Source organism: Morone saxatilis, unplaced genomic scaffold (genome assembly GCF_004916995.1).
Source record: "Morone saxatilis isolate NCDOM2014 unplaced genomic scaffold, NCSU_SB_2.0 Contig11, whole genome shotgun sequence".
Classification (NCBI taxonomy): domain Eukaryota; kingdom Metazoa; phylum Chordata; class Actinopteri; family Moronidae; genus Morone; species Morone saxatilis.
This window is the reverse complement of record NW_023339663.1, coordinates 4,181,126-4,208,813: the sequence shown is the minus strand read 5'-3', so window position 1 is coordinate 4,208,813 and position 27,688 is coordinate 4,181,126. Positions and strand designations below refer to the sequence as shown.

At 38.8% G+C, this 27,688-nt stretch overlaps 1 protein-coding gene across 1 annotated transcript in view; it reads right to left on the bottom strand.

Moving 5' to 3' along the window:
• LOC118321287 (protein kinase C-binding protein NELL1-like) overlaps positions 1 to 27,688 on the bottom strand; it is a 247,958-nt gene that overhangs the window by 44,234 nt on the left and 176,036 nt on the right. The window contains exon 14 of the mRNA XM_035652555.1: positions 11,003 to 11,125. Coding sequence (XP_035508448.1) covers positions 11,003 to 11,125 — 123 coding nt within the window. The remainder of the gene's footprint in view (positions 1 to 11,002; positions 11,126 to 27,688) is intronic.

Sequence of the window (27,688 nt, the reverse complement as noted above, 5' to 3'; positions counted from 1 at the left end):
ATACCATTATGACCACTGACAGGTGAAGTGAATAACACTGATAATGTGGTTATAATGGCACATGTGTCAGAAGCAGGTAAAATGGGCAGCATGAGGATTTTAAGTGACTTTGACAAGGGCCAAATTGTAATGGCTAAATGGGTCAGTGCATCTCCAAAACTGCAGCTCTTGTGGGGTGTTCCCGATCCGCATTGGTCAAAGTGGTCCACAGAAGGAAAAGCAGTGATCCGACAACGGGGTCGCGGGTGGTCAAGGTTCATTGATGCACGTGGGGAGTGAAGGCTAGCCTGTGTGGTCCAATCCAACAGACAAGCTACTATAGCTGAAATTGCTGTAACCGTTAATGATGGTTCTGATAGAAAGGTGTCAGAACACACAGTGCATCACAGTTTGTTGTATAATGTTATTGCTGATTGATGTATATACAGCTGATCCCCTTAGCTGCACTGATAAGTTTCTGCCTGTCTTTGTCTACATATTTTTGTTCAAGTGTTCCTTATTGATATGAAAGCAGAAATTATAAATAAAGTCATAGTTCATGTCCTGACTGTGACAGTGACTGGGACAATGTGACAACAACAACGACGTGTCAATAACTATTAGTAGGCAATCTTATAAAATGATACATGATCTATATCTCTGTGTCCATAAGTTCATTAGTGAAGGACTGGAATTATTGATTAGCTGATAGTAATTGTATTACCGTTCCAAGTTATCCAGTAATATAACAGTAATAGGTAATATGTACAAGGGTGACTGTGGCTTAGAGAAAGCGGATCGTCCACCCCAAATTACTCCAGACTGCTGTGCCATCGGTGTGTGAATGAACAATAGTTTCTGTTTATGATAAGCAGTTAGCACCTCGCATGGCAGCTTTTGCCATTGGTGTATGAATGTGGGTGAATGGGTGAATGTTAACCTGTAGTGTAAAGCACTTTGAGTGGTTATATAAATGCAGTCCATTTAATAATAGTTATTCACAGGATGGAAACAGTGTTACTGCCTTCAATTTCAGCTGATTTCTTATGCACTGGATTCAATGCAAACCTTTGTCAGTATATATTAGGGAACATTATTTTGCCCGGGTTCATTGACTCTTTTGCTGCCAGAATGCACCTGTGTGTACAAGGGGGGGAATGTATTAATGCTTTGAGTAAAGCGGCAAGACTAATACATCTGTCATGTAAGGATAAGAATATCACTATAGTCCAGGTCAGAATCAACTGTCCATATCAATGGCCTCCCAGTGCCTCCAAGATCACTTGTGAAGCTTCCACAAGTAACTTCACTGTTAGATGCCACTAAATCCTATACACTGGTCCTTTAAAGTAAAATCCCGAGCAATGGCTGTGAGTAAACATTATTGGACAACACCAGCTCAAGTTTCAAGGCATTTTCCTTGTCAATTATTTCGTCTACTCTAGCTGTTATTTATATGTGTGTGTTTGTATGTGTAGCCTGCAGCCTGCCATAAATCAGTCAGGGCCCACAGATTTGAACTAAAGTGTTTTGGAGCCCGGAGCCTTTGGGCTTTGTGCTGTTCAGTCCCAGTCGAAACCCCGTTTGTGTTTGAAAACAGGCTTTTTTACAACACAGTTATGTACCAGGTGAATTTCTTTATGCTATTAGTGCAGGTTGCAAATTAAATTCAGTATAGTTTTGATACTTGGTTCTGATCAAAATTAGTTTTCTTTGAATTTTTAGTTGATTTCACAAGGGAGAAGTCATCTAGAGAAATTTAGGGAACATGAGATGCTAAGCACAACTTTATCAACAGATAAACTAATGCATTATTTATCATCTACACACATATCCAGTGTTGTACACTTGTTCCTATTAAGGCAAATACACATCAAGTGAAAGGTGTCATTTCTTTTTATTCACTTTTGCAGCATATGAATATGTCTTATCTCAACTGAAGCTACTGAATTACTTTAAATGGGGAGTAGATTACTGTACTGTAATCAGTACAATTTCTTTCTCCAGTTTGTGATATGTGCTTGGCTATTAATCATAAGGAGCAATATATTTAAACAAATGTACTTACTCTTTCGTGATCTTTATTAACTAATGCATGTTTTTTTATGTGTTTGTCAAATTTCAGTGCTTTCCATTTTTAATGGCAGCACCCAGAAATGTTAAGAAAAGTATGTTTATGGTGTTGATAGACTGACAAGTATCTCAGCCAATCGCAGTCAGTCATGGTGTTTGCCACTACCCTGTCTGACCTCAGCTTCTCCAAGGCTTAATCCAGCTTGCATAAAACGAGCCATAAAACAAACTCCAGGCTTCAAAACATCTCTTTACTATAAATCAGGGGTTCACAGGTAAGGGTCTGGACCACTCAAAAGGTCAGAATATGAACTTAGGGATAAGAAGGAAAACAAACAACAAACCCAATACACAAAAATGTATTTCAGTTTATTTTAAATTTCATTTTATGTACACAATTTATTTATGACTTGTCTATATTGTTTTGCGTGAAATATAGGATTTTTACTCATTCAGACCTCTATAAATGGGGCCGATGGGGAATTATAAGTAGCTTTAATTCTAGGGGTCACAAGCCAAAAAGGTTGGGAACCTTAATTTGATATCACAAATGTGGTATACATGTTTTCTAGTTTATACGTGTGTTCTATCATTGGCTGCGGATATGCAAACAGTGTGAGGCTCTACTTTCCTGCATTGAACTTATCCCTTACACCTCTTCCTGTCTCACATTCACCTTAATGGAGAAAAACCAACAGAGGGCACAGAGAGACAGAAAGCAAGAGAAATCCATAAAACACTGATAAAATGCATCTAGAGAACAAAACCAGACACACTCTGGATGATAAGAGTTTATTTTAACTCAGCCAGAGTGGTCATCAAACACATTCCTCAGTGGACCTCCTAGCTACTCTTGAGAAGCTGTCGAACCATGAAACACATACGTACACGTGAACTTGAAATGTTTCTTCGCATTCTCTCCCCAAAGGCTCAGAACATGAGTCTGACTGCAATATTAGCAGCAGTAACAGCACCAAAAAATTTTTTTTAACTCTTTTGAGGGGAGTATAAATCTCAAATCAAGTCTGTCAGAGCAAGTCTTCATAAGCATAATAAAAGTCAAGATCTAAATGAAGTTTGCAGGTTTCTGTATGCTGACCAATACAATGTCACAATTTCAAGTAAATCAAGTCCAAATCAAATCTCATGTCTTCATTCCATTTACTGTAATCTAATTCAAGTCTACAGCTCTGAACAGTACTAATATTCTATATTACTATGATGTATCACACTGCATCACTGACAAGCATCTCCATAACAGTGTATTCTTTACACAGATTTAATACTGCACACTATCACTAACACAAGACTGATTGAAGACAAAAAACACCATGGATCAGAGAGAATAAGGACAGCAGGCTCGATTTTTGCTTGGTACTTTGTATTGCATTACAATAGTGGATCTGATGGAGCTGAACACAAGAGAGGATTTTTCTCTTTGCTGCACAGCAGCTACATCTAACAGCAGGCCACAGACTAAAAATAATTGCCTCAAATGATAATTGCTACAAAGCTTCAAAAACAAGTACTGTTTTTTTTTTTCTTGGTACATTTTTTTCCTACATTTGCAATTAATCATAGCTTCAGATACTGTGGTTTTCACCCAATTAAATGCTGTAAAACACTATGCCCTCTAGCACAGAACTACACAGCAGAGAAGCCGCTAAATGTGTTGTTCCTATCAAAAAGGGATGAAGGGGAGCAATAATTATGTAAACAGAAAATTAAATGCTTCATACTTGTAGAGGAAATGAAGGCTGAATCCAACACCCTCAACCCTCAACCCACCCCCGCTCATTTCTCTTTTCCCCTCCCTGCAGCAAACACCCCTCCACCCCCCATCTTTCAGAATACATTAGCCTGAGTTCCACTGCTCACTGTTAGCTGGTTGCAACATGGTTTCTCTGTGATTAGCTCTGATAGCAAGATGAGAAAAGCACAAGTCAATGCCTTTGTCCTCTGCGCCGCTGTTTAGACTCGCTACTCAAATCCTCTCTATTTAAAACCCTTTTGTCTATACAAACCAGTTCTAGGGAATGAAACGGACCATTAACAAGATTAGCTCACTCATTCTGCTGCCGACAAAGGCTCTGCAATAGGCTGCTGATCATTAGGCTGGCAGCAGGAACAATGCTGATCTATAATCTTATGCTGTGCTCCGATAGAACTATTGTGGCTTATTTATTGTGCTCCGAGAAAGATGACATAATGGTAGCCCTTTCACTTCCCAAGAGAACTGCAATACAAAAGGAAGGGGGAGAGAAAGAGAGAAGAAGGGAAGCAAGACAGAGTAAGTAAAGGTAAAAGACAGTCTTAACCCCCCCATTTCTTCTCACTTTCAGTCAACCTAGTCAATCAATGTGGCAAAATGGGCTCTTGAGAAGGGGGCCTTCCTTCATGTGTCCCTGTAATCATCCCAGTCACAGCAGGCAGGCAGGGGGGCAGCTGCAGGCATGCTAGGAGGTGGGCATGTGGCAGATATGGAGTTAAATTTGAAACTATGTGATTACCAAGTGCACTAACAAGCTGGGTTTTTCCCACTTAACTGTGTGTAAAATTTGGATTGGAAAACCCCTCAAGCAGGGATGAATACAGTCATTTTATTTTATTTTAATATCTTCAAACATGTTTTTAAACAAGAGCTGAACTAAGGCTGAACAGTAAGAGCCTCCACAATAGCAGCACTTCTTCATCTATTGTCTGTTTGCATAATATCAGCGGCAAGCAAATCCATTGTGTCATTATCAGTCACAGAAGGGGCATGGCATTGCTGTAGCAGCATTATCAGCCATAGTTACTCTCCTGTAGTAAAAAAAATGACATGGGAGGTGAAATAGGAAAGGAATTATTCACACGACCACACAAGGTTGCTTGTCAGGAAAACAAGTCGTCTTGGTGTCAGTCACACAAAACCAACAAGTGTGACAATCTTGTGAGCTGCCTTTTTGTACAGACAATACAGCAGGGGGAAATTATTAGAAGACCTAAATTGCAGCTAAATACCAAAAGTCCAGTCCCACTCTACAGGGGTTATTGGAACGCATTAAACGTCCAGTGTGTAACATTTAGGAGGATCAAAAATGAAAAAATGAGATTCATAGGTATGTTTTCATTTCTCTATAATCACCTAAAAAAAGCTGTTGAACTGCTGTGTTTCTACAGTAGCCTACACAAGCCAAACACTGGCTCTAAATCTATTTTTTTCCCCCAAGTTCACAGCCACCGTAGTTACTCCTACAAGCTTTGAAGGTGACTGTTATTTTGTGGGTTGCAATCTGCAGCTTCACTGCTTGATGCCACTAAATCCTATACACCGGTCCTTTAAGGGAAAGGTATTCACTACATGAAAAGGAAGGTGTTCAGGCAAGTCAAGGAAGGATCTGTAAGTCATGAAACATCACTTAATGAGATCTAACAGAGGACACTGATCAGAGAGTGTTTTTCCTTCAAGGTCTAAAAAATATTTACTGAGAGGTTTTGAGTTTTAAAGCCACTGAGTGTGCAAAGCCATACCTGTAACTGTCCTTGTCACCCCCAACAAATACAGAAGGTCAAATTATACATTTGTGAATGAGATGCTCTCTCTTTGTAAACCAATTCAAATGCAGCAGTGCAATTTGAAAATGTTTGCTTTCACAGGAAATAAGCTGTTGTCACTCAAGGGCGCTCATCACCTGTTTAGCTTTTAACATGTCAAGTTAATCACACACTTTTGGCTCTGAAACCAGATTTTGCCCCGTCTACTATGGACTCGTTGCTCAAGGCTGGCTAAACACACTTTTTTGCCTTATTAACATTAGCAGGGACAGGCTGAGGAGCTGCAGTCACACTCAGACTAATTCCCTTATTCCTGAGAGGGCTGCGGTGATGTATGAGGGGAATGAGATGGGAGGCACAGGTCGATTGGCCAACACTGTCGCCATCACACAGTAATGAGATCTCAGGGGGAGGGGAAAACAGAGGCAGATTCCTCCAACTCCCTGCTCGCATAATACTAATTGACCAGAATAGGAAAGGTAAGACGCAGGAAGTTTTAATGACATTATTAAAAAGTATAGAATTTCCTTACCTGCCTTTGACAAATATCATCAGTGAGTAGGGTTGACACTGTCGTAAATGATCTTTGTATACTGGCTGATCATAGATAAGCTACACTATATAGCCAAAAGTATGTGGACATGCCTACCCATGTACTTTTCTGTACCTTTCGTCTGGGGCTGATTTGCATGGTTTGAGTTAGGGCAGTCACAATATCAGATTTTCACTACACGATTGTGGCCAAAAGAATTTATTATCACGATATGGAAAATTTGGGGAAAAGTGTTTTTTGTCTCTTTTTTGGCAAATGACACTCAAAGTACGAGTGTAAGAAGGTAGCATGAACGAAAAAGTGAGAACGGAAAGAAATGGAAATTATTTAAGAGGCAATGCATTTTTATTATTACATGATATTATGTATATTATTACACAATAATAATAATTTGCGGTTCGACCCCCAGCTCCTTCTGCTGCATGTTGAAGTGTCCTTGAGCAAGATACTAAACTCCTCCCAGTGATTTGCCATTGATGTGTGAATTTGTGTGAATGAGTTTGTTTCTGTTTGTGATGAGCCTCTGCCACCATTGTATGATTGTGTGTTTAATAATCCCAGGGGGAAATTACTTTGGTAAAGGTGCCATATAAGTGCAGTACACTTACCATTAACATGATAAATATCACCGTTATCGTCACTGCTGATATATTGCGACACACGTAATTTGAGCTGGACCCCACATTCGCAATTAAGATAAATATTACAGCATAGAATGACGTTTTAGATCATATGTGCGAGTCTGTGCCTACAGTTTGGGAAAGGCCTCCATGCATAAAGATACACATCTAGTTTGGTGTGGTAGAACTTGACTGGCAGACAGAGCCCTGATATCAAACCCATCCAACAACTTTGGGACAAATTAAAACCTTATGGCCCAACACCACTTAGGCTCTTTTGGCTGAAGTGCAGCAAGTCCCTGCAGCCAGGTTCTAGGAAAGCCTTACCAGAAGAGTCAAGGCTGCAGCAAGAGTTAATGTTTTTGAAAGGACATGCTCAATCATGTACTGGTGTAATGTCCATGCACCCACATACTTTATTGTGGTGTCCACTTACCATATTTTAGTTTCCAGCACCAACGTCTTTTCACCACGTTTAGTAATTTTAATGTTCCATAATTCATATTTTAAACATTGTTTGAGACAGTCGCCTCTCTAGCTGCTCTGTTACATAATTTGCACAATAAATGTGACTTCCAGAGTGAAAAATGTGGAGGTAGTGCTACAGTCAGGTTGTATATTGTCTGCAAGTGTGTGTGTGTATGTTGTGCACAAGCCTGGAGACAATCCAGCGCTCATAACTGTGTGGAGGCCTTTTGCAAATTGCATTGATCCCTAGACCTGCCTTCCACCTGCCGCCCATCCTAATGCCTGTGTTACAGAAGGGTGTAGGAGGGAGGGTGTGTGCGGTTGGAAACACCTACTTCTTTTTCCTTCTCCTGTAATCTTCTTACTCTTTCCTCTATCGCCCTCTTTGCATCTACCTTTGGTCTCTTTTTCCTACTCTTGCTTTCCTTTTCTTAATTTATCTGTTTTCCCGATGCACTCACTCTCACACACAGACATCCACCTGTAGCAACATATTTCCACACTTTCCTTCGCTAATCATTGATATGACTGACATGCTTTCCTCCGTCCTGTCCCTCTAATTACAACATTATTGGTTATCACGGTAATGAGCCGCAGTGCAGACACAGAACATGAATTAATGAGTGAGAAATCACGGTGGAACATGGCACGGGGGTCAAAATTAACCGTGCTTTAATGTTTACCTCTGTTAAATCAGTTGAAAGATGATCAAAAAAATTAAATAAATAGATATACAATATATTATATATGATTATTATACTGGGCCTATATATAATATTAATACATAGACAATTAGAAGGTAAATGCACAAACACACACACACATATATAATTATCAGGTTTTCAGAAAATCCAAAGAAGACAAATAAAAATCCAAAAGGATTTTCTTAGGCAGGTTTCAGCCTTGCAAGCTGCAGTTGTTTAGTGTTGATGGAACCTGTACTAAGGCTGCCTATGAGGACCGGTCTCATCCGGTGATTGGCTCCCTCAAAGCGCTGATATCCTATTACGCAACATATTTTGCTAGAAGTTTACCGAGATCATGTTTAAGCAGTTCAGAAAATGAAAGGCTAATTAAACCTAATGATACTCTCATGACTTGGACAGCAGCCAAGCATAAGCACACAGTCATGAAATTTACATGAAAGGGCTTTGTGCGAGCTCATGGGATTTCTTTCTTTACAAATTAAGCTCTAGACATGAGTAGGGCTGCATATCAAAGGCCTACCTTTTGAGTACATTGATTGCTTGATGAGATTCTTAGTCTTGAGACATTTTCCAATTTAAATAATAGATATACTCATTTTAAATTTCGTACAAGCAAAACTCGTACCTACAGCATATGTTGTTGATGTGAGACGTTTGGCTTATAGTGCTAGTGTACTTTGCTATGGGGAAAAGAGTAATTAATAAAAACAAAACAAAACCAACTAAAATAAAATCCAAATGCACCAAATGTTAGCACTGTATCAGGCATTTAAAGATCTAATCCAAAAACTGCTTCATGAGGAAATCGGAATCAAATCCTCAGACCAAATCTCAATTCTTTCTAATACTTTAATGAATCTATGTAATTTTAGCTTTCAAAATCTTTGAACAACAAAAGTCAAAAGCAACATATGCCATATTTAATAAATAAAATTCATGTAAATACACGTTAGAAATGTTCTTCTAGGTATATTGCATTGCTTTAGATAAATGGCAACCTGAATTATTGTAATGTGCCAAATCATAACTGGATCCAAAATGTGACCCCACCCCATCTATTCTATACTTCCATTTTGGCCTAGCATCTCCTGAGAAAGGGATTGTATTTAAGACTTTAGAAAACTGAATACATACAGTGTGTTTTCCCTCTCTTCACCTCACTGGCTCCAGTGTAAACATGGCTGTTAATACACAGCTGTGATGCTCCTCTGGCTTGTAGAAGCTGCCAACACTCCAACGAGTCTCCTCAGACTCCATAAGCCTTACATGGACTGTAGGGCCCTTATATGGAAATATACAGTGAAATATAGTTCATACAGTACATGGCTGAGTGAACACATGAACACTGAAGGTTGTGTGAGTACATGCACACACACACACACGAGAATGTCAGTGGGAACGTAAACAGCTGCACAGCCCTCCACAAATATTCACTCGTATTAACACTAACATGGGGTCATAGAACTATAGAGAAACAAATGTCAACACAAGCTCCCAAGGTGCTTTTCATGTGCTTGGTAAATAAAAATAAATGTAATTTAATGGGGTTTTTTTTGGTTTGTTATTTTTTATTTTATTGTTCAGTTTGATAAAGGAGTTGTTTAACACGGTTCAACTTCCCCTGTCATTTGTTACAATAAAAAAGCAATAAGTCACTCTTGTGAGTGAGTGAGAATTGACTGCGGTTTTTCAATAACGTGCTCACAGAGCTCAGGGTATTAAAGATGCCATTTCTGAATTGGCCAGCCAGTCAAGACAGCTAGTTTTGGCCAAGAGCCAGTGTTTATTGGCAAGACATCTGCATTGATTGTGAGAAGCTACTGAAACCAAGTAACATATCAAGGTTGCACAGTTACAGCAGGATGTTTAAAAGTTTCCAAACTTATACAAAGTTTGATTCATTTCTTATCGGTACATTTTGTCCTGGTACAGAAACATACACTGCTGTACTCTGTTAAAATCCTGGAAGTGTCACTTTAATGCCTTTCTATTGCCTGCACTGCAGAAGTTGTCAATTTGCATCTATTTCAGTGACATTTCAAAGATGCATCACAAATCTGAAACTGCTGATTTGGGGAACTACAGAATGCAAGTTTTGATAATGTACAATATGTACGTAATTTTAATGTAAATAGTATCACAATATTAAATATAATACTTTCTGATATTGATTTCAAAATCACAATTGAATAAAAAGTGAAATTAAATAATGCTACAGTCTTTAAAGGGCACGATTTAGGTCACATAAAACTGTCAAATGTGTAAAACCAAAACCTTAAAAACTCATTGTATTGTGTAGAAAATTAATGAATATGGTACATACTCAATCAGAACTATTAAATAACTGATGAATCAGGGAAAAAATAATATTATAATTTTATATGTATGAAATATATCTATAATATTGACTAATTATTGTCTATTTTGTCTAAACAGAGAATATGCTACCTAGAAAAACCTTTGCAGAATTAATTCCAACTGGGCTATGTTTAATATCCACTTTGAACTTGACTTGTTGACTCCTGTTTTCATTTTCTGAGAATGATAGCACACAACCAACAAATGCTCTAGCTATTAAGCTGAAGTGTTCTAAGAACACTCAAAAGGTCTATGCAGCCTGGAGTTGAATGGAGGCTTTTCTAAAGAGATTATATTTTTTTCTATCTTTATAATTCAGCTGTTAGTGCTGTATGTACACACACAGCCACACACATTGCACCAAAACATCTCTCATTTCCGCCCTCCTTCCTCCCTCCATCTGTAAGATACTGTAGAGCCAACCGGGTGAGGCAACTGGGCGGGGCGACAGGGACCAGGGTAGGCAGCGAGGGAGAGGAGGCACACATGTGGAAAAACAGGCTGAAACTGGTCCAGAATGAATTTTCATCATTTCTGTGTCAGCTGCTGCCTAGTTAGGTGATGTGAAGGAGGAGTGAACCAGAAAGACCACGATGTGAAGGAGTAGAGGATCAGCCACTATCAAAGGATGTGGAGGAAGGTTCGAGTCTGTATTGTGGGTGTTTGTGTTTGCGAGGCCGGAGGGCTGTTCCAGGGCAGGAACTTACCTCTGCAGATGGTGCCGTTGCCCACGTAGCCCGGCTTGCAGGTACACAGGTGTCCTCTGATGGTGTTGGTGCAGATGGCGTTCTCATCACACAAATTTTGGCCGCTGGCGCACTCATCATGCTCTGAGGGAGAGATAGAGAGAGACTCTGCAGTCAGAACGGTTGTGTGTATGCGTGTTTGTTGTGTGAAAGATGAAGAGGTCATTGGAAAAAAAGCTCATTTCTTTTTCGGCTGAGCAGCCATGGAAATTCCACTGATGAGAGGACAGTCAACAAGCTAGTTGGCTGAGAATATGAGGTCACAGTTAAGCTTTTCTTCTGTCAACAGCCAGATTTCTAAACATCCAACACCAGCTCTGCTTCAAAATGGATGAGAGGCGTATTCTGTAACATGAAGGTTACTTCAAACAATGACAAAGGCATAAAGCTAGGCTGCTTTTTCTGGACTTTCTTACTTTCTCTTTATTACAGTGTACTCTCTAAACTATACTGCTGTATATATTTTATCCTGTGCAGTTCTATTTATTTTTACAGAATGCCATTACCTCCTGCTGTGACCTATGCAATATTAAAATACATTATATAAAAGCTGTTTATAATGTACATAAAACTCTTATTGTATACTTCTACTTGTATTTTTCTTTTTATTTATTGTGTATTTTCTATTTCTGTTATGTTGTGTTGTATCTGGAGCTGCTGTAGCGATTGAATTTCTAAGTCTATCTTATCTTATCTTATCTTTAAAATCACCATCAGGCAGTAGAAGTGCAACATCTGATACAGGCCAGGTGTGCTGACTGATTGCTCAGTATCAGCACCAATTAGCCTAATGATGATGGTTTAGATACTGGTGACTAGTGAGACACAGCATCAAGAAATATATCAACACTCAACTTTCACAAAATCATGTAAACACGTTGAGCTTTCTAGAAGATTTCAGACCACTAACTCAAGAGAATTTACCTCTGCTAATGGAAAACGGTTGTTTATATATATATATATACATATATATTTCCCAATGTCACAACATAATATCAGGGACTATGGCAGCTACAGAGATAACACATGAGGATCACAAGAACTGTGATTGGTCAGCATGTGCTGCTTGAAATTTAAATCTCCAATGCCAGAAGAGATTTTGTGAGAATTTCTGCAGTTATCTTCTCCCTTTCAGTAACACATCTAGCAAAGACATCTCTACTATAAACCTGCTCACCATGACCTCTGCTCTCCTCACAGTAAGGAGACAATGTGGATGTTTCTACAATTGCAGCAATTGAGTGAATAAAAGAATATAAACACAGAATGTAATTAAGGGGACAACAGGGGACAGAACATGTTAATACAAATCTGACCTGTGCCATGCAACTTTCAGGTAAAGCTGATTAATGCTTCCTATCCAGTAATTATAATTTGTCAAAACACTGTAACATGACGAATATCAAAGCAGTTAACGACGCATGATTTGCCTGTTTTAAAGGCTTCAGCTACTAATGGCTGCACTGAGCCAATCACACTGCAGAAAGAGAGTAGGACTGTTGTCATGTCAGAAGCTTGCAAGCACAATTTGGCCTTTTTTCTCCTTATCCTTGAATTAAAAATAACATGATCCTTTCTGGGCTTGACAATAAAGCTGAGAGACTATTTTATTATGGTAAACAGTGCAAGGTCAGCGGTATTAAAATACACTATGGCTAGTTTTGCTTCATTCATGAAACGCTGACTCACTACAAACATATGGCCAAACACTACACAGGGCTGTACAGTACTATACATGCTCAGGGTCAGTGTTTTATATTCTGCTGGGTACCATGAACTGCTCTCTTGATTTTTATATGTTAGCTGTTAGCAAAGGGCCAGAGGGAATAAGAGGTGGGTTTAGTACTGCAGGCGGTGCATGATTAACCATCACTCAGAGACCTGCTACTAAACAGTAATTCTACCTCACTGCTCTGAAGTCGGGATTGTTCATGTGTAGCTGCATAGCAAAACTTTAGCTTTGATTTTCAGATGTTTGCTAAATATCCTTGACTTTACTCAGTCTTTTATGGTTGGCTGCCTATGCTGAGGACCTTGGAGAAAGTTTAAGGAATTTTCCACTAAAACCTTTCGCTTTGAGTAGTATAACTCACCACCTGCAGCCTGAAAGGTGTCTAAGAAAAGTTTGGACCTTAGATTTGCAATGATTTACAACAGCGATCCATGCTTCATAGTGACAAAAAGTATTACTTATTTGTTGAAATATGACCTAAGACACTTTATTCGTCACTGTAGGTATATAACAACATTATTAGTGCTAACTCTCAGAGACCAGCAGCAATAGAAAACAAGATAAAAAAAGATGAATAAACAAGATAAATATGACGAGGTAGCATCTTCTTTGCATATATTATAAATACAGACACTTGGACAAGGCTGGCAAACAGTGACAGTGCAAACAGTGCAGTAGGCCTATAAAAAGCTATCACACAACAATTAAAAACTAACTATGCAGAGACATGAGCATAGATTGTATATCACAGATGTATATGTATTGTAATAAAAGTTTAGAGTGCATTAGCAGCAGTTCGGGGGGGGGGATGGATGAGAGAGGCTAACTTGATAATATTTTCAGTCTCCAGCTGAACATATGAGGCTACAGTTCAACAAGCGTTTTCTCAGTCTCTTAGATCAGGCTGGTGTAGACTAGACACATAAAGTGACACATATTGGACCTGCAGGGGGCCCCAGAGGATCTTTTGCAGTTCTAGGACGGTTTCCAACTTTGACTGTTTGGTAATCCAGCCTTGTCCAATAACTTTTAGAAATGAGGCCCCATAGTTCAGCTAAACTGCTCCAGACATGGGGTCAATGGATCCATTGGTGCACATTCAGGATCTAAGCTGCATGCAAATGACTTAATACATGTATTTTTTCAACTGTTTTCTTCCAATTTCAGAATGTAAATTTCTGACTAGTTTATTTTTACCTGCTAAAGGGGCAAATAAAGGGGTAGTTCCCTCTGTTTCCTCTGTTCCCTCCCCAGCTTTGCAGACACACTGACTCCTACTGGTCGGGGAGTCACTTGGGCAACAAGGACATGATCCTTCACTGCTAATACAGCCAACTGTGTTTGTAGGAACCACAATATAAAAAGTCCCTTTATAGGAAGTCATACTGCAATGATGGATGGGAACTTTTACCCCTGCATGAACTGCACTCCCTCAGTATTGCTCAGTATTTAATCAAATTCTTTTGAATTTGCTGAATGTATTCACAAAGAGATGTGCTCAAAATGTTCACAATGGAACACAAAATCCATAGCATGGATGGTAGGCTACCTTTTTCCCAAGAAGCCAACAACAGGTCTTTTTCAGAGCAGACATTTTGATTTGTCATAGTTGGAGAAGCAAATGTGTTACTAATAGCATTACAGATGGCTCTGTTCTATTTGAGTGTCCCAGTAAGTCATGACAGTGTGACTGTGAGCTAGCGTGCACAATATGAGGAGCCTGAAACCGAAGCAGCTAAATGGAATTCTGTCATCCTTTATTTATTTTTGTGCTTTTCCTACTGTGACATGTCAAAATGTATTCCATGAAAAAGGTATATACTTTCTCTCTGCTCCTGATATGACAGACATGTAAAATATATCCCTGCAATACTGATTAACTGTGATTAACTGTGCCCTATTGAGAGTTCAACATGTCAACAATAGTGAACAATAATGACTGATTTCTGTCAGCTATAGTTTCTCCACTGCATCAGCCTGGTACAGCATGTTAATCACACCACAATCAACATGTCACACATGCCATATAACATGTTCCACTAACGAGCCCCACACTGAAAGATCCTAATGAGGCTGCACTGGAGTTGACCTGAGGCCACCACAACCCTGCTTAAGTGCCAATGCTCTATTACAAAAAAAGGGAAATCTGACTCATACATTTTTAAAAAGAACATAATTAAAACAACATGAAAAAATAATTCTGTATCTCTCTGTTTCTTTTTAATATGGGATTAATTGATTTTTGGCAACGTGTTTATTGATTCACGTCTTGTCGCTGAGCTTACCAAACTGATTAAGCTGCAGTTAATGCATCTTCAATTAGAATCTAACATGATTTGAGATGATTATAAACAATACAGTAACCCTCATTGATGCTGTGGTGGGAATTTAAAGCAGAGCTGCAAAGCTGAAGTATCTTTTTATATCAAACCATGAACTGTGTCTTTAAGTGCCAGTCAGGACCTGGCCTGAGGCGGCCTCCACTCACAAGGTACACACTCACTAAAACACACTCCTCATTAATATGCAAACGCTTTGGTGGGAGTCATGACTAATACATTCCCCTTAATTAATGAGTGGTGCTCATGAAGCCCTGAAGCAACTAGCAGAAATTATTTAGCTTTTCTCTTCCCAAGGATTTGCTACCCACGTTGAACTATAAAGCGGAGGTGAATGTCAACAGTACAGGTTGGATGTGTAAGAGTTTATGTGGAGGGATATGAAAAGTAGGCTACATTAATGGTAGAGTAATAGGGGAAGAGTTATGTACATGATTAAATATTCAGTGTGCTAATGGCTGAGCTGATGGAGGGGAGAGCAACACAACCAAAACACTCATAGCCACGGCTGCTTATTTATGCTGTTTAATGTCCGCTGGCCAATTTGAAATTATTTTTCAAATTCGAGCTGGAAGTATAAACAGACAGATGCAGTGGCTGAATTGATGGATAGTAAGTAAGTGAGAAACTGCCAAGCTGAATAAGCAATAAATCCCTCCTAAAGCACAGTTTTGGGTCCTATTTTCATACGCAAGCAGTGCTTCAACAGTTTGGGGTTTCCCTGACCTTGAAATGTGATATGCTTTGTGAGGTGCACATTTTAACTTTATTCATCACTGATTTGATGCACCACTCAGAGAGCACACTATGTGACCCAAATCCAACATGCTCACAAAGTCCAGCAGGATGGTCTAGGTCACTGGTTTTCAACCTTGTTGGTTTCATGGACCCCCAAATTGATACACATTCAGCCCGTACCCAAATTTGATAAGATGTCGTCTCAGGGATCTCCGTCTGATAAGATTTAGTTAATCCAAAACGGTCTATACTTCAGATTAACAGTGAAGAGCGAAACCTATAAACATAATAGTTGTCCTTATAAAGTCTCCCAGTGGGCTAACTTCTAGTCAGTGAAATGATTAAATGAAAATATTTCCCAGTCTTCTAGGGACCCCTGGGGCTCCACGGACCATGGGTTGAGCAGCATTGCACTAGGCAAAACTGTCTTGAAAGGAGGTATCCTGACTGTTATGAATAACTGCGTGGAAAGATGTTTTTAATTTAATGTTTTATATATATATATATATATTTCGTTATAACATTGTGCAGACTTTGTATTTCTATAGGAATGTTTTTCTTAGCAACACCCAGTGGCTAAGAGAGGGACTGCATTTTAATGCACCAATACACCGGCTTCAAAAATCTGCTGTGGTTGCGGCATTTGGTGGATGGACTGAAAAATAAATTATAGCTCTCAGGGAATAATGAATGGAATGCGTAAACCATAAGAGATTGATAAGATCTAACAGTCAGAGTATCCAAGGGGGGACTTTTTTTTTCTACAACACAATAACCTGACATAGTGATGAATGATTGTGTCACTGGAAAGTTATTACATTGACAGTAGTAAGCTGATGATCCTCCTGGAGATAACAACAGTCACGTCCGAGCACGCTGCTCATCTCTGTCAGGTTTGGTATAATTAGTGATGATGATAGTGATGTGGTGTCAGGCCTGGACATGTTGAGGTGACCCCCCGGTAGCGATGGGCTAATGAAGTGTAATGACTGATCATCAGGACCACGGACAGCGGCCGTCACACTCAGTAAGGCTTCTGCACTGTCAACACAGCAGAGAGAACAGGATAATGGGGAGGATGACTGGGGTTATTTCCCATTTCACAGAATTACTGGGGCAAACAATGTGTTTCTCATCAATGAGGTCAGAACTAGAGCTGTTCAAGATCAGTGCCTTGTTCAGTCATTTACTGTTTCTTATAGGGTTAAGTGAGTTTGAAATTGATGTTTTGAACATTTATGAAACATCATCACTGACAGGTGTGACATCACAAAACAGGAATTTATACATCTACCCAAAATAAAGTATTGCATTATGGGATATTTAGCCACATTTTCACTTCATTGTTTGACCTTTTAAGGTCACTACAGTGCAGAGATGTACACTTGCAGCCCATCATTTTTTGTTGAATTTCTTTATACATTTTATTTGCACAAATGCCTTATTTACTGACAGTAAAAACACCAGGAATTCTAGTTCTTTGGAGTTTCTTTCTCCAGTTTCTCTCCTTTAGCCTTTTGTTTTTGTAGGTGAAGTGGTGTCATAAAGCCTCAGGATAAATGCAAATTCTTCGCTCAAGTTTAAACATTTTCAATCCACTTTGCCTTCATTTGCACTGCCTACAGCTAATCATTTGTTTTTTCACTTGTCTGAATTTTGAATGCAGGCCATTTACTTACAATGGAGTATTTCTTTAAATTTATTAGACAGGACAGTTGAAGATTAACCGGAAAGGGTGTAAAGAGACAGGGGGGGTGACGCGTAAAAAAAAAGAGCCACAAGTCGGCCCCAAACCACATGGCTGTTGCAGCAAGTACTCAGCCTTTGTACATGGGGTGCCAGCTCTACACAGAATTAATGGAATGAAGATTACAGGCAGTTTCTGTCAGAAACAAATAGTTTGCCTGTTTTCTTTCAGGCAGAACTGTTTTCATCCCATCTCCTACAAACAGTCAACCTTATTTTCTTTTGATCTTTCCAAAACCTTAACCAACCTTTAAGTTGTCTAAACGTTCTTTGTGTTACATTCTTTTCCACTCGTGATTTATGTCTCTTCACTTCTACTTGCCCGTCACGCTAGCAATCTTATAATTTAAGCTTCCTGGACTATTGTTCTCACACTGGATGAGAAGTGAAATGCTACAAATATTTATTGAAACGTAAATCTATTAATGGTTTAGCTTAAGTAGCTCTGACACACTGTGAAATTCAATGTAATCTGTGTTGAAGCGTGGAGGGGAAAACCAATAATTTGTAATATTTTGACAAGTGCATTATAATATGTTTGAGTGTGCATGTCATAAGAGATAGTCATAAGTTTAAAAAGAAAGGGGGTTGTAATTAGTATAAAACAACCAAAGTCCTTTTGTTTACATCTCACTGAGAATATTAATATGCTTATTATTAGACTCAGCAGGGTTTTTGCTTTTGCTGTTGGGAAACCTCACTCAATCACAATATTGTAGGAGCACTGATTGTTGATTGATGTGACTTGTTGCTAGACCATGTTATCAGCTACAGACAGGCAGAATGGGAGATTCAGAATCACTTTAAAAAACAAAGCTCATTTAAAACAAGGACTACCTTCCATAACCGTTCTAAAAATGTTACATGTTTGCATCATGTTTTATAGGGTTCATTTTGTGGTAAATTTGCTGGGGTTTTTTTTATAGTTAGATTATTTTATAGACTAACAATTAGTTGATTAAATAATCATCAGATTACTGGTAATGAAAATAATTATTAGCTGCCTTACACAAGATCCCAACATTCTTACACTTTTTTGTGTTTGGTGTGCAGACTAATCACATCACGACAGACTGGCTTTAAATGTCACCTTAATCATGGAGATCATTTTGAAGAGGAGGATTTGATTCTGAAGAGGTCGCCTTTTTGCAAGCTATATGCTACCTCTGTAAAGATAGCTGAAAATGGTCTGCAATTATGTAAAAGAGCTGGTCAAACCTAACATACTGTATGTAGTCCAGATGTCTGTATTCTGATGTACAGTTTAATAATTAAATGACTATTAAATGTGTGTGCTGATATAGTCCAGTCAGCTGACTGAGGGCCTGTCATGAGCCTTTAAAAGCTCTTTCTCCTCACTAAAATTATCTCTTTCCTGGCAGTAAATATGTCTCGACACAACATGTTATTTTTTCATACCCTTTTTCTTTTCTTTCTTTTTTCTTTTCTTTTTTCTTGATGCCTATTTATACTGTTGGTCTTCCGAATTCCTGTTACTTTCTCTGATTACACGTATTTTACTCAAACCGGACTGTCAAATCACATCATGTTTTATATGTCACAGAGAAACTAAACTGAAGTCAATGTTGTTTGTGTCATGGAGATGACGTCTACTGACATTTCTCAGATTTTAATCTGTGTTCTGTCCCTCTTTCAGAGAAAATTTTTGGTGAAAATAGTCTCTAAAATTGAACAAAAAAGACTGTGTGTTTTAGAGGATCTATGAGTAAAACCAACACCTCGTGATTCACTTTTACTTTGCATAATAAATTTCTAAAACATGTCCTCATCTCTTAAGCTCCTATCGTCGCCCCATTCAATAATGTCAAGCAGAACACTTCAGTAATGTGAAATTTAATGACCAGTGACAAGCCCATAAAAAAAGAATAGAGCACAGCAGGGTTTTTTTCTGCCTTTTTTTTTTAAACGCAAAGTCGTCATGCTCACTTTCTGCCTTGCCTTGCCGCTCACCTTGACATGATGTGAACTCAGCAGAGATCTGTCCTGTGTCACAGAGGAAAATATATTGACTGCCTGTCACAGCATTTAGCCTGGAGGACAAGGATTTCTATAAAATTAGTTGGAGAAAATTTCTGATTTTCCTGCAGTAATCCACCTGGAGTTCAAGAGGCTGTTTTCTTTTGACTCGCCAGTCAATTAATTCCACCTTACACAGCTGCTTCAGTACTACTGCATGCAAGCCATGCGAGTGATCACAAAGAGGCCAATTTTACTATTAAGATTTTATTAAGACAAAACTGGGCTTAAAGGGCTCCTTGCGTAGGTCAGTGTAAAATTAGGGACCTTTATGTATTCTGATTGTAAGACTGCTCATTTATCAGCCCTTTTATGATGCAAATGCTTTTGTATTTCTTATCTGTCTTTACTTTTTCTCAACTACTTTTATGAATTCTAACAAGGTAAATAATCACATGGTGCAACAGAATGAGCCAGGGAAGAAGGAGAAGAGAATCCAGAGAGAGAGATCTGCCTGGCTGTTGAGGGAGTGTGTATGTTACAGCCACATGATATTATTTATATGCTGCACTAAAGACCTGGCACTTTTTAAACACAAGTGCTTCTCATTATGCTGCAAATATGTTAATTCATATCATGAATTACAGCCGCTTCTTTCCTGGATTGGTGTGCATTTCGCTTTATACTGTGCTGACCACATCTTCTCTGTGTGTAGCTGCAGCACAGAGCCTGCAAGATAATGCAATTCAGTTACTTTCCAATGAAATATACAGCTCTAGGCAATAAAAACGCTTAGGCTGCAATTCACATTAATGAAAGCATGTTCCATTAATGTGCTCTGTCAGTAAACATCCATCCTGTAGCCACAGTGCATTATTTTTCCACACATCTCCATGTGTCTTCAGTCAAGGGAACAGGAACAGGAAGCATTAAAGAAGAAGAGACGAAGCTTACGGAAACATGAGGACAGACATTTCTCTGGATGGTTGTATTGTCTGCCAAAGAGCAGGAAGACACACTCCTTACATCAAACCTTTATGGGAAAGCTAAAAATAAACACAAGCTTCTCAGAGCCAATTACAAATGGATGAAAGTGAGGACTAAGGAAAACTTATCTGAGTCCCAAACTGTGTTTGATGTGCCTATTAAATTGGCTGGTGCAGAGCCAGCCTGACAGCGTGACCTCCATTTTTGAAGAGTTAATGTACACAGGGAGGGTTGCCAAGGTTTCCAGGCTCGTCACACCTGAGCTCCACATTCATTATATGGTAATAATTGGAATTGAATTTTGATCAAATTTTCATATAAACTACTATAATGTGTCTTCGGTGGGGGGAGGGTTCAGCGTACGGGTTAGCATTTCAGACTATATGTAGCAACTGATGCATGAAATTAATGGCAGCTTCTTTTGGTCAACCATACATCCAAGCCTGAGCATTTTGTCCATGTACAGAACGTTGATAAGGAAATAAAAAAGTCAAGTATTGATCAGTAGAGTGCAGATGAGGACAGATACATTAGAGGATGAAAGACAGGAGCATGTGATGTGGCTGCTGTCTAAATGAAGGATTAGTCGACTGAAAGCAAACACTTAAATCTGTTTGATTCAATCAATACAGCCAAAGTACCACCATGTGTTTATGTCAGCTGAAGGAAAAATAAGGGAGCCGCAGGTGGAGAGGCTAATGATATTGATTAGAGCTTGATAGATTTTGAATAGATATTGATATTTAGAATTCATTCATTGGTTGTTGTTCCTTTTTTACATAAACATTTAACATTAAAAATCTATATAATATACATCAAAGAGGTGCAACAAAAATGACATACTACTAGTAGTAACTTTACTATCAGTTATTACAGTTATAAATATAGGACAGTAAACAATCTTTAGTTGGCTGGACTTTGAGAGTTGATAAGATGAAGTTGTAGGAGGCTCGGCCTCTTTGCCTTATGTTATTCCTGCCAAAGTTCACGTTTTGCAAGTCTCTACAACAAAGGTGATGAGTAAAATGCTATTATGAAAAGAACTCACCAATAAGTAGTAGTAGTAGTAATATTTTGTTTAAACTCATAAAAGAAAAAAGAAAGTTTTACCTAAAAAACATTTAACAGCTCTACAAACTTGTATTTGTATAGCTGCCAATACAAATATGTTCGTTAGAACTGAGAGGAGTATAGAAGCTGCAGTTTGGCAGTAACTAAGCTCTTTAATCTATTCGAGAGGTTCAGTGTCTTCATCCAGTCATACAGTGTGCAAAGCTGCACCTCCTAATAGATGAGGAATTCATTTTAAAATGGCTATACTGCACTTTATCTCCCTGTGCTGAACCTGCTGTTGGAGTTTATTTACAGGATGAAGCCGAGAGGAAGGAAGGACCTAAACCTCTCTTTCCCGCGGTTTAATCTATGACTGCAAGTCTTATCAGTGCCTGCTTAATGCACAAAACAATACGTCTAAAACCTAGAGACCATAAGATAAGTACGCAGTGGGAGTCAGACAACCATTTCCACAATTACCTATGGCAGACAACTATTATCCTCCAACACATGAAGTCAGAGATCATAATGACCTTCCACAGGGGAAATCACTTGAGCTCTGCTTGTGCTGCACCATAAAGACAGGGTAAACACTGGCATCATCTACAATCTGGAGTCTATGCACATTTTTAAACAATAATCAAATTCTATAAATCTATTTTATAATGTGTATTCATCCAATAGTCAGTTCATTTTATTCCTCAAAACTCACTGTACAGAAGATACCCTCTTGTGTAAGCTGTGTGCACCTTATGCATGAACTGTCAACAACAAAAATTAAGGAAGGACTAGTAGTTATGGTTGCAGACCCACCAGAGCTAAAGACTCAAAGACAGAAATTACAGAACCACAACATAAACAAAACAAGTCAGGCCATGAACTTTGCTGGCTGCGTTGGAGGTTCAGACAAGTTTGTGATTTTTGCTCACTGTAATTATGTTTCTGTTTACCTGAGACTAGCAGCACAGAACATAAAATGTAGTGTGTGTATCCTTGACACAATCAAAGCTGCAGAAGGGAAAAGGCATCACACTCCGCTTTTCAGGTAATGTGAGTGCCTCTGAAGTGACGCATTTTATTTATTGTTAATTTTTTTAATTAACAGAATACACAGGTTTGACAAACACCTCAAATCCCCCGAAAGGAGTCAGAGGCGGGATTACCAACGAGGCAAAGCAGGAAAGTGCCCTAGGGCCCCAGAACACCAGTGGACCTGAAAGCTCCTGGCTCATGTGTGACAACTGGTTTTTGCAAATTTAAAATGTGTGTGGGAATATGCACCAAAGGTTGATTTATCATTTTTGCACTTTTATGTATCCTAAATGAATGTGATTAAATAATTACTGCACAGCAAATCACATTTCAGCATATAAAAAGTGCACACACACAGAAAAGGGGGTCCAGCTTCCAGGAGACCCCATGGGTGATTAATCCAGCCATGAGAAAGTCCAAAGGAACAAGAGATCATAGTCCTACTCACATGGTTTGACTGACAGGAGATCTCTGGAGAATGCAGCATTGCTGATAATACTAAAAAAGAACTATAGATTTTTTTACAAAAAATAGAAAAAATATGTACACATAATCACTTTCACGAAAACATTTTTAAACAACAAACAGACAGCTGAATTCACCCTGGCATAACAGTGAACTGTGAACTGATGTGAGCTGCATAAACATGGATGTGATGACAGCTCTGTGGCATTTTGAGAAGGTGAGGTATAGAAACTCACACTTCCTGCCACCTCGCTTCTTCCCTCTGTCCATCCCATTTCCCCAGAGCTGCTTGCCTGCTTCCATAGAGGTGAAATCAAGTGGAACCACAATTACCGCAGCCTCCTATTGTTTACAGGGCGCTGTCTTCACAAAGGACAGGCTCCACCGCCAGGCAGGAGAGACAGAGATGAGGCTGAGAGTGTCAAATGCAAAAGGTGATACACGATGTGTCGTGTAAAAGCTGCAATAGGTGACATTTTATTCCTCTGAGGAAGGAGCTGCTCACATTGTAATATTGAGGGTAAATGTATACACTGTATGTTGCATGCAGAGATGTAAGGTAAGTTTGTGGGTGGATGCAGCCCATAGAGACACACATAGTCACTGGCCTTAAGAAAAAAAGCAGGAACAAACACATTACTGCCATCAGTGACCATCAAACACATTTCTCCCATGATCCTTGTGTTTTATCTCATTTCTGCTTGATTGTCACGGTTCAGGTGACTTCCTTATGACTGAGGACATGTACGTGATGTCACTTTATGGTCACTCTCCCCTGAGTGGCAAACAAAAGAACCTGCATTGTGTATTCACATGAAAAAGAAAAAAATAAGGAGAAATCTTCTAAAATTGTAAAGGGCTGTTGTGCACAAACAGCAGCTGTTTTTACAGACTGACGAAGGCTGAAGAGAAGAAAAGTAATGCGAGGTAACAATTTCTAAGGGGCTGTGTAACATACTAAGAGTGACAGCTTGTAACTTGAATATTTAGGTTGCATTTCAAGCTACTTCATACTTCTGCACTATTTTCACTGGAAAATATTTAACTTTTTATTCAACTCCATTTATCTGACAGCTATTGTAAGTGTACTGTCAACCTATTAATTGATCGACCGTCATACATTTAAAAAGCCCAATATAATCTGAAATTGGTCCACCCTGACTGGCGACAAGATGCTATTTACACATTAATGCATAAGTAATAATAATAAATTCTGGAACATTCTGTAAAATATTGAAGTTTGCTGATAATAATTCAGCAATTTTTCTTGCAAATGTGTTGCATATTCTACTAGGTCTACAATAACGTGTACAATATATATTTAAACAACTAGGCCGATTTATCTAATAATAAATTAGATTCATGTTAATGTGCTTTTTTTTGTTAAATTTACTTTCCTGTAAATGGTAATGTAAATGATATGAATACTTCTTTCACCACGGCTAACCAAGCACCCTGTTTTCTGAATTAAATGTACAATGTAAACCGGAATGTCCTTTGTAGACCATGTGATTTTAATCAGGCTGATAAAATCCTTGTACCTACAGGATGCTGGCAGAAAGGACTGTTTCACAGACTATCAGTACTAAGATCCATCAGCTACAATACACAGCAAACTATACTAGTGAAACCTTAAATAAATATTATCTCGCCGCCTCCAAAGCACTTTGGCTCCACTGTAAAGTCAAGTCGAGTCACGTCAATTTTATCCCAATAACAATTTGCCTCAGGGGGCTTTAAAATCTGTACAGCATACAACACCCTCTATTCTTTGAGCATTGTAAAAAAAATCCTAATAATAAAAAACAGTCCATTTGTTTTCATTTAGGCAGACCAACCCCAAAAGGGGTATTGTTGAAGGGTTATAATAGGATCAGGCATCTACAGCATATGCCTTCCGGCTTCCCTACAGTACTGTATCTGTCAAGAAACTCAATATGTGGCCACATTTCAACATCCAATGTATGGTACATCATATGGATTGAAAATTATTATGAGGAGGTGCTATTGCAAAACAAAGTGACATGAATGCATGTGTTCTATAATGATTCAGTGTTGTTTTATATACATTGATTTATTTGTGGCAGTCTGCCACAATATCAACATTGATTTTCTTTTTACTATTAAAAATGGATAACAGTGTTTTCCAATATATTAGATTCTATTTGTGGCTAGTGGAAAGATATATACAGCTCCACTGCTTCAAAAAATAACAAAATATAGCTATACTAGCTGGGCTCCTTACAGTCTTTCAAATAACTTGGTCATGAGAAGCTGCAGTCTTTATTCACTGACAGTCCGCAACGCACACTGCTACTGCTAAACTGACAACTTTAGTGCTAACGTTCTCCTTTGCTCTGCTCGTATTCACCATATCTCTGACGCTAGCTCTCTCTTACTTGCTAAACCACAGACTCACTATGCATACACCTTATGGACTACCCTGTGTAAATATTGCTTTTGGGGGCTTTTTGCCTTTTTATTGGATAGGATAGCAGAAGATAGACAGGAAAGGGAAAGAAAGAAAGAGCTTACACAGAGCCACAGGCCACACTCGCTCTCACTGCAACCTTGGTACATGGGGCATCAGCTCTACCATGTGAGCTGTCAGGGCGTCCCGACTACCCTGTGTTCTTAAAAAGGTCCAATGTGTAGCGTTCAGTGGCATCTAGCGGTTTAGTTGCAGGCCAAAATTCCCTGTTTCACCCTCTCCTTCCAAGCGCGAAGGAGAAACCACAGTGGCTACGAAATACGCAAAAAAAAAAAAAAAAACATGCCCCTATCTAAAGTCAGTTTTTGGTTTGTCCCTTCTGGGTTACTGTAGAAACATGCTGGTTTAACATGGTGGATTCCATGGAAGGTGATCTGTAAATATAAAAGGCAGATTCTAAGATAAAAAATATAATGATTCCTATATTCAGGTGATTATACACTATTGATAGTTATGAATATTATATTGCATTTCTGCCAATAGATCCTCCTAAATATTACACAATGGACCTTTAACACAATGCTATCAATCTCGGAGACCCAGCTCTTCAAATAAGTTATTACTAAGCATGTAAGGAGCCTAGCTAGTAAGAATAGCTATATTTCATCATTTGTTTGATATAAGGTGTAACAATGGAGCAGTATATATTGTTCAGTATATATGATATTATTCAATAATTAATTTAAGAAAGTGCGAGTGTCCTGGTCAACTACTAGTGTCCTGTCTATCTTCGGCTGTCACTACCAATCAAAAAAAGGCAATAAAAGCCCCAAAAAATACTTTAAAAAATAACAAACAAAAAAAACTACCACCACAAATAGAATCTATCTCGGTGGGGAAAAACTGTGATAAATGATAAAAGCTCCACAATTCCACATGCTAAAGCTAATTCCAGCCTGCACTATTGCTGTGAAATGAGAGCAGCTAATCGCTTGATAGAACGAGAAACCAGACAAACCCGAAACCGCTTTCCATGTGTCTGTGTGTGTCCTGCTTAATGCTCGACATCATTACCGAAAAACCTTTCTAGATCCAGACAGAATGAAGAATAACAATGCAGATTTTGGCACAACGCACCAATTACAAAGCGAATGTGCAATCGGGTTAGCGTTGTGAAATAGGAGCAGTCACCTCTCTGCACCGTGAACGCTAACTCTGTTTCACATTCATGCAGAGGATCTGAGACCCTCGAGAAGAAGCTGAAGGCAAGCAGGAAGCGAGAGGAGGAGAGACAGAGAGGGAGAGGATTTATCTCTCCAAGCAGATGTAGAGAGTGCTCCTCGGGCTCCCAGTCAGCAGCCAGGACAGTTTACAAGCTGCAAAATAGATTGATTGTCTATGGATCCCTGTCCCTGTGTGGCTGCCAACTGTGAGCTAATTAAAGAACATTTCTCCGGAGAAACACTGAGCAGCAACCAAGCACAACCTATTTGCTCTTGAGAAAACATGTTGCTCTAAACCCATTCAGAGGAAAAACATTGTAAACCACCTATGCCAGGTGTCACTGTACTGTATGTTGAGAAATAGCCTGAACCACAGAAATAAACTTAGGCCAAACAGCTGCATTAGAAATATGTTGGAGAAATAATTTCTATACTTTGCCTTGACATTCTGCTGTGATAAAGTCAAGGGGTCGAGAAAGCAGGGTATATTTTTAATCAGAATATTTACTATCATTTTAGAGCCATTTATAAAACCGAATGACTGCAATCACCCATTCTTCTTCGATCACACACTGATTTTTCCAACCTTTAAAACAACAGCTGAGGTATTCACCAATCAGTTTGCATTAATTTCTCTGCAAGCTTTAATTTCAGGTACGAAAAGTACAGCGTCACACGGCTGACAATTGATTTAGGAGACACTGCAGACTCACATGAGTGAAAACTTTGACTAATGTAAGGTAGGGGTAAAAACTGATAAAGAGAGGAGGAAACATACATGTCTGATTTTATCTAAAGACAACATGGGTCACCTTCCACAGAGGCCGCCAAATTGAACGGCCATGTATCTAAAGTAGCCCAGAAGGGACAAACCAAACACTGGCTCTAGATAGTGCAGTTTGCATTTTTTGTGTGTTTTGTAGC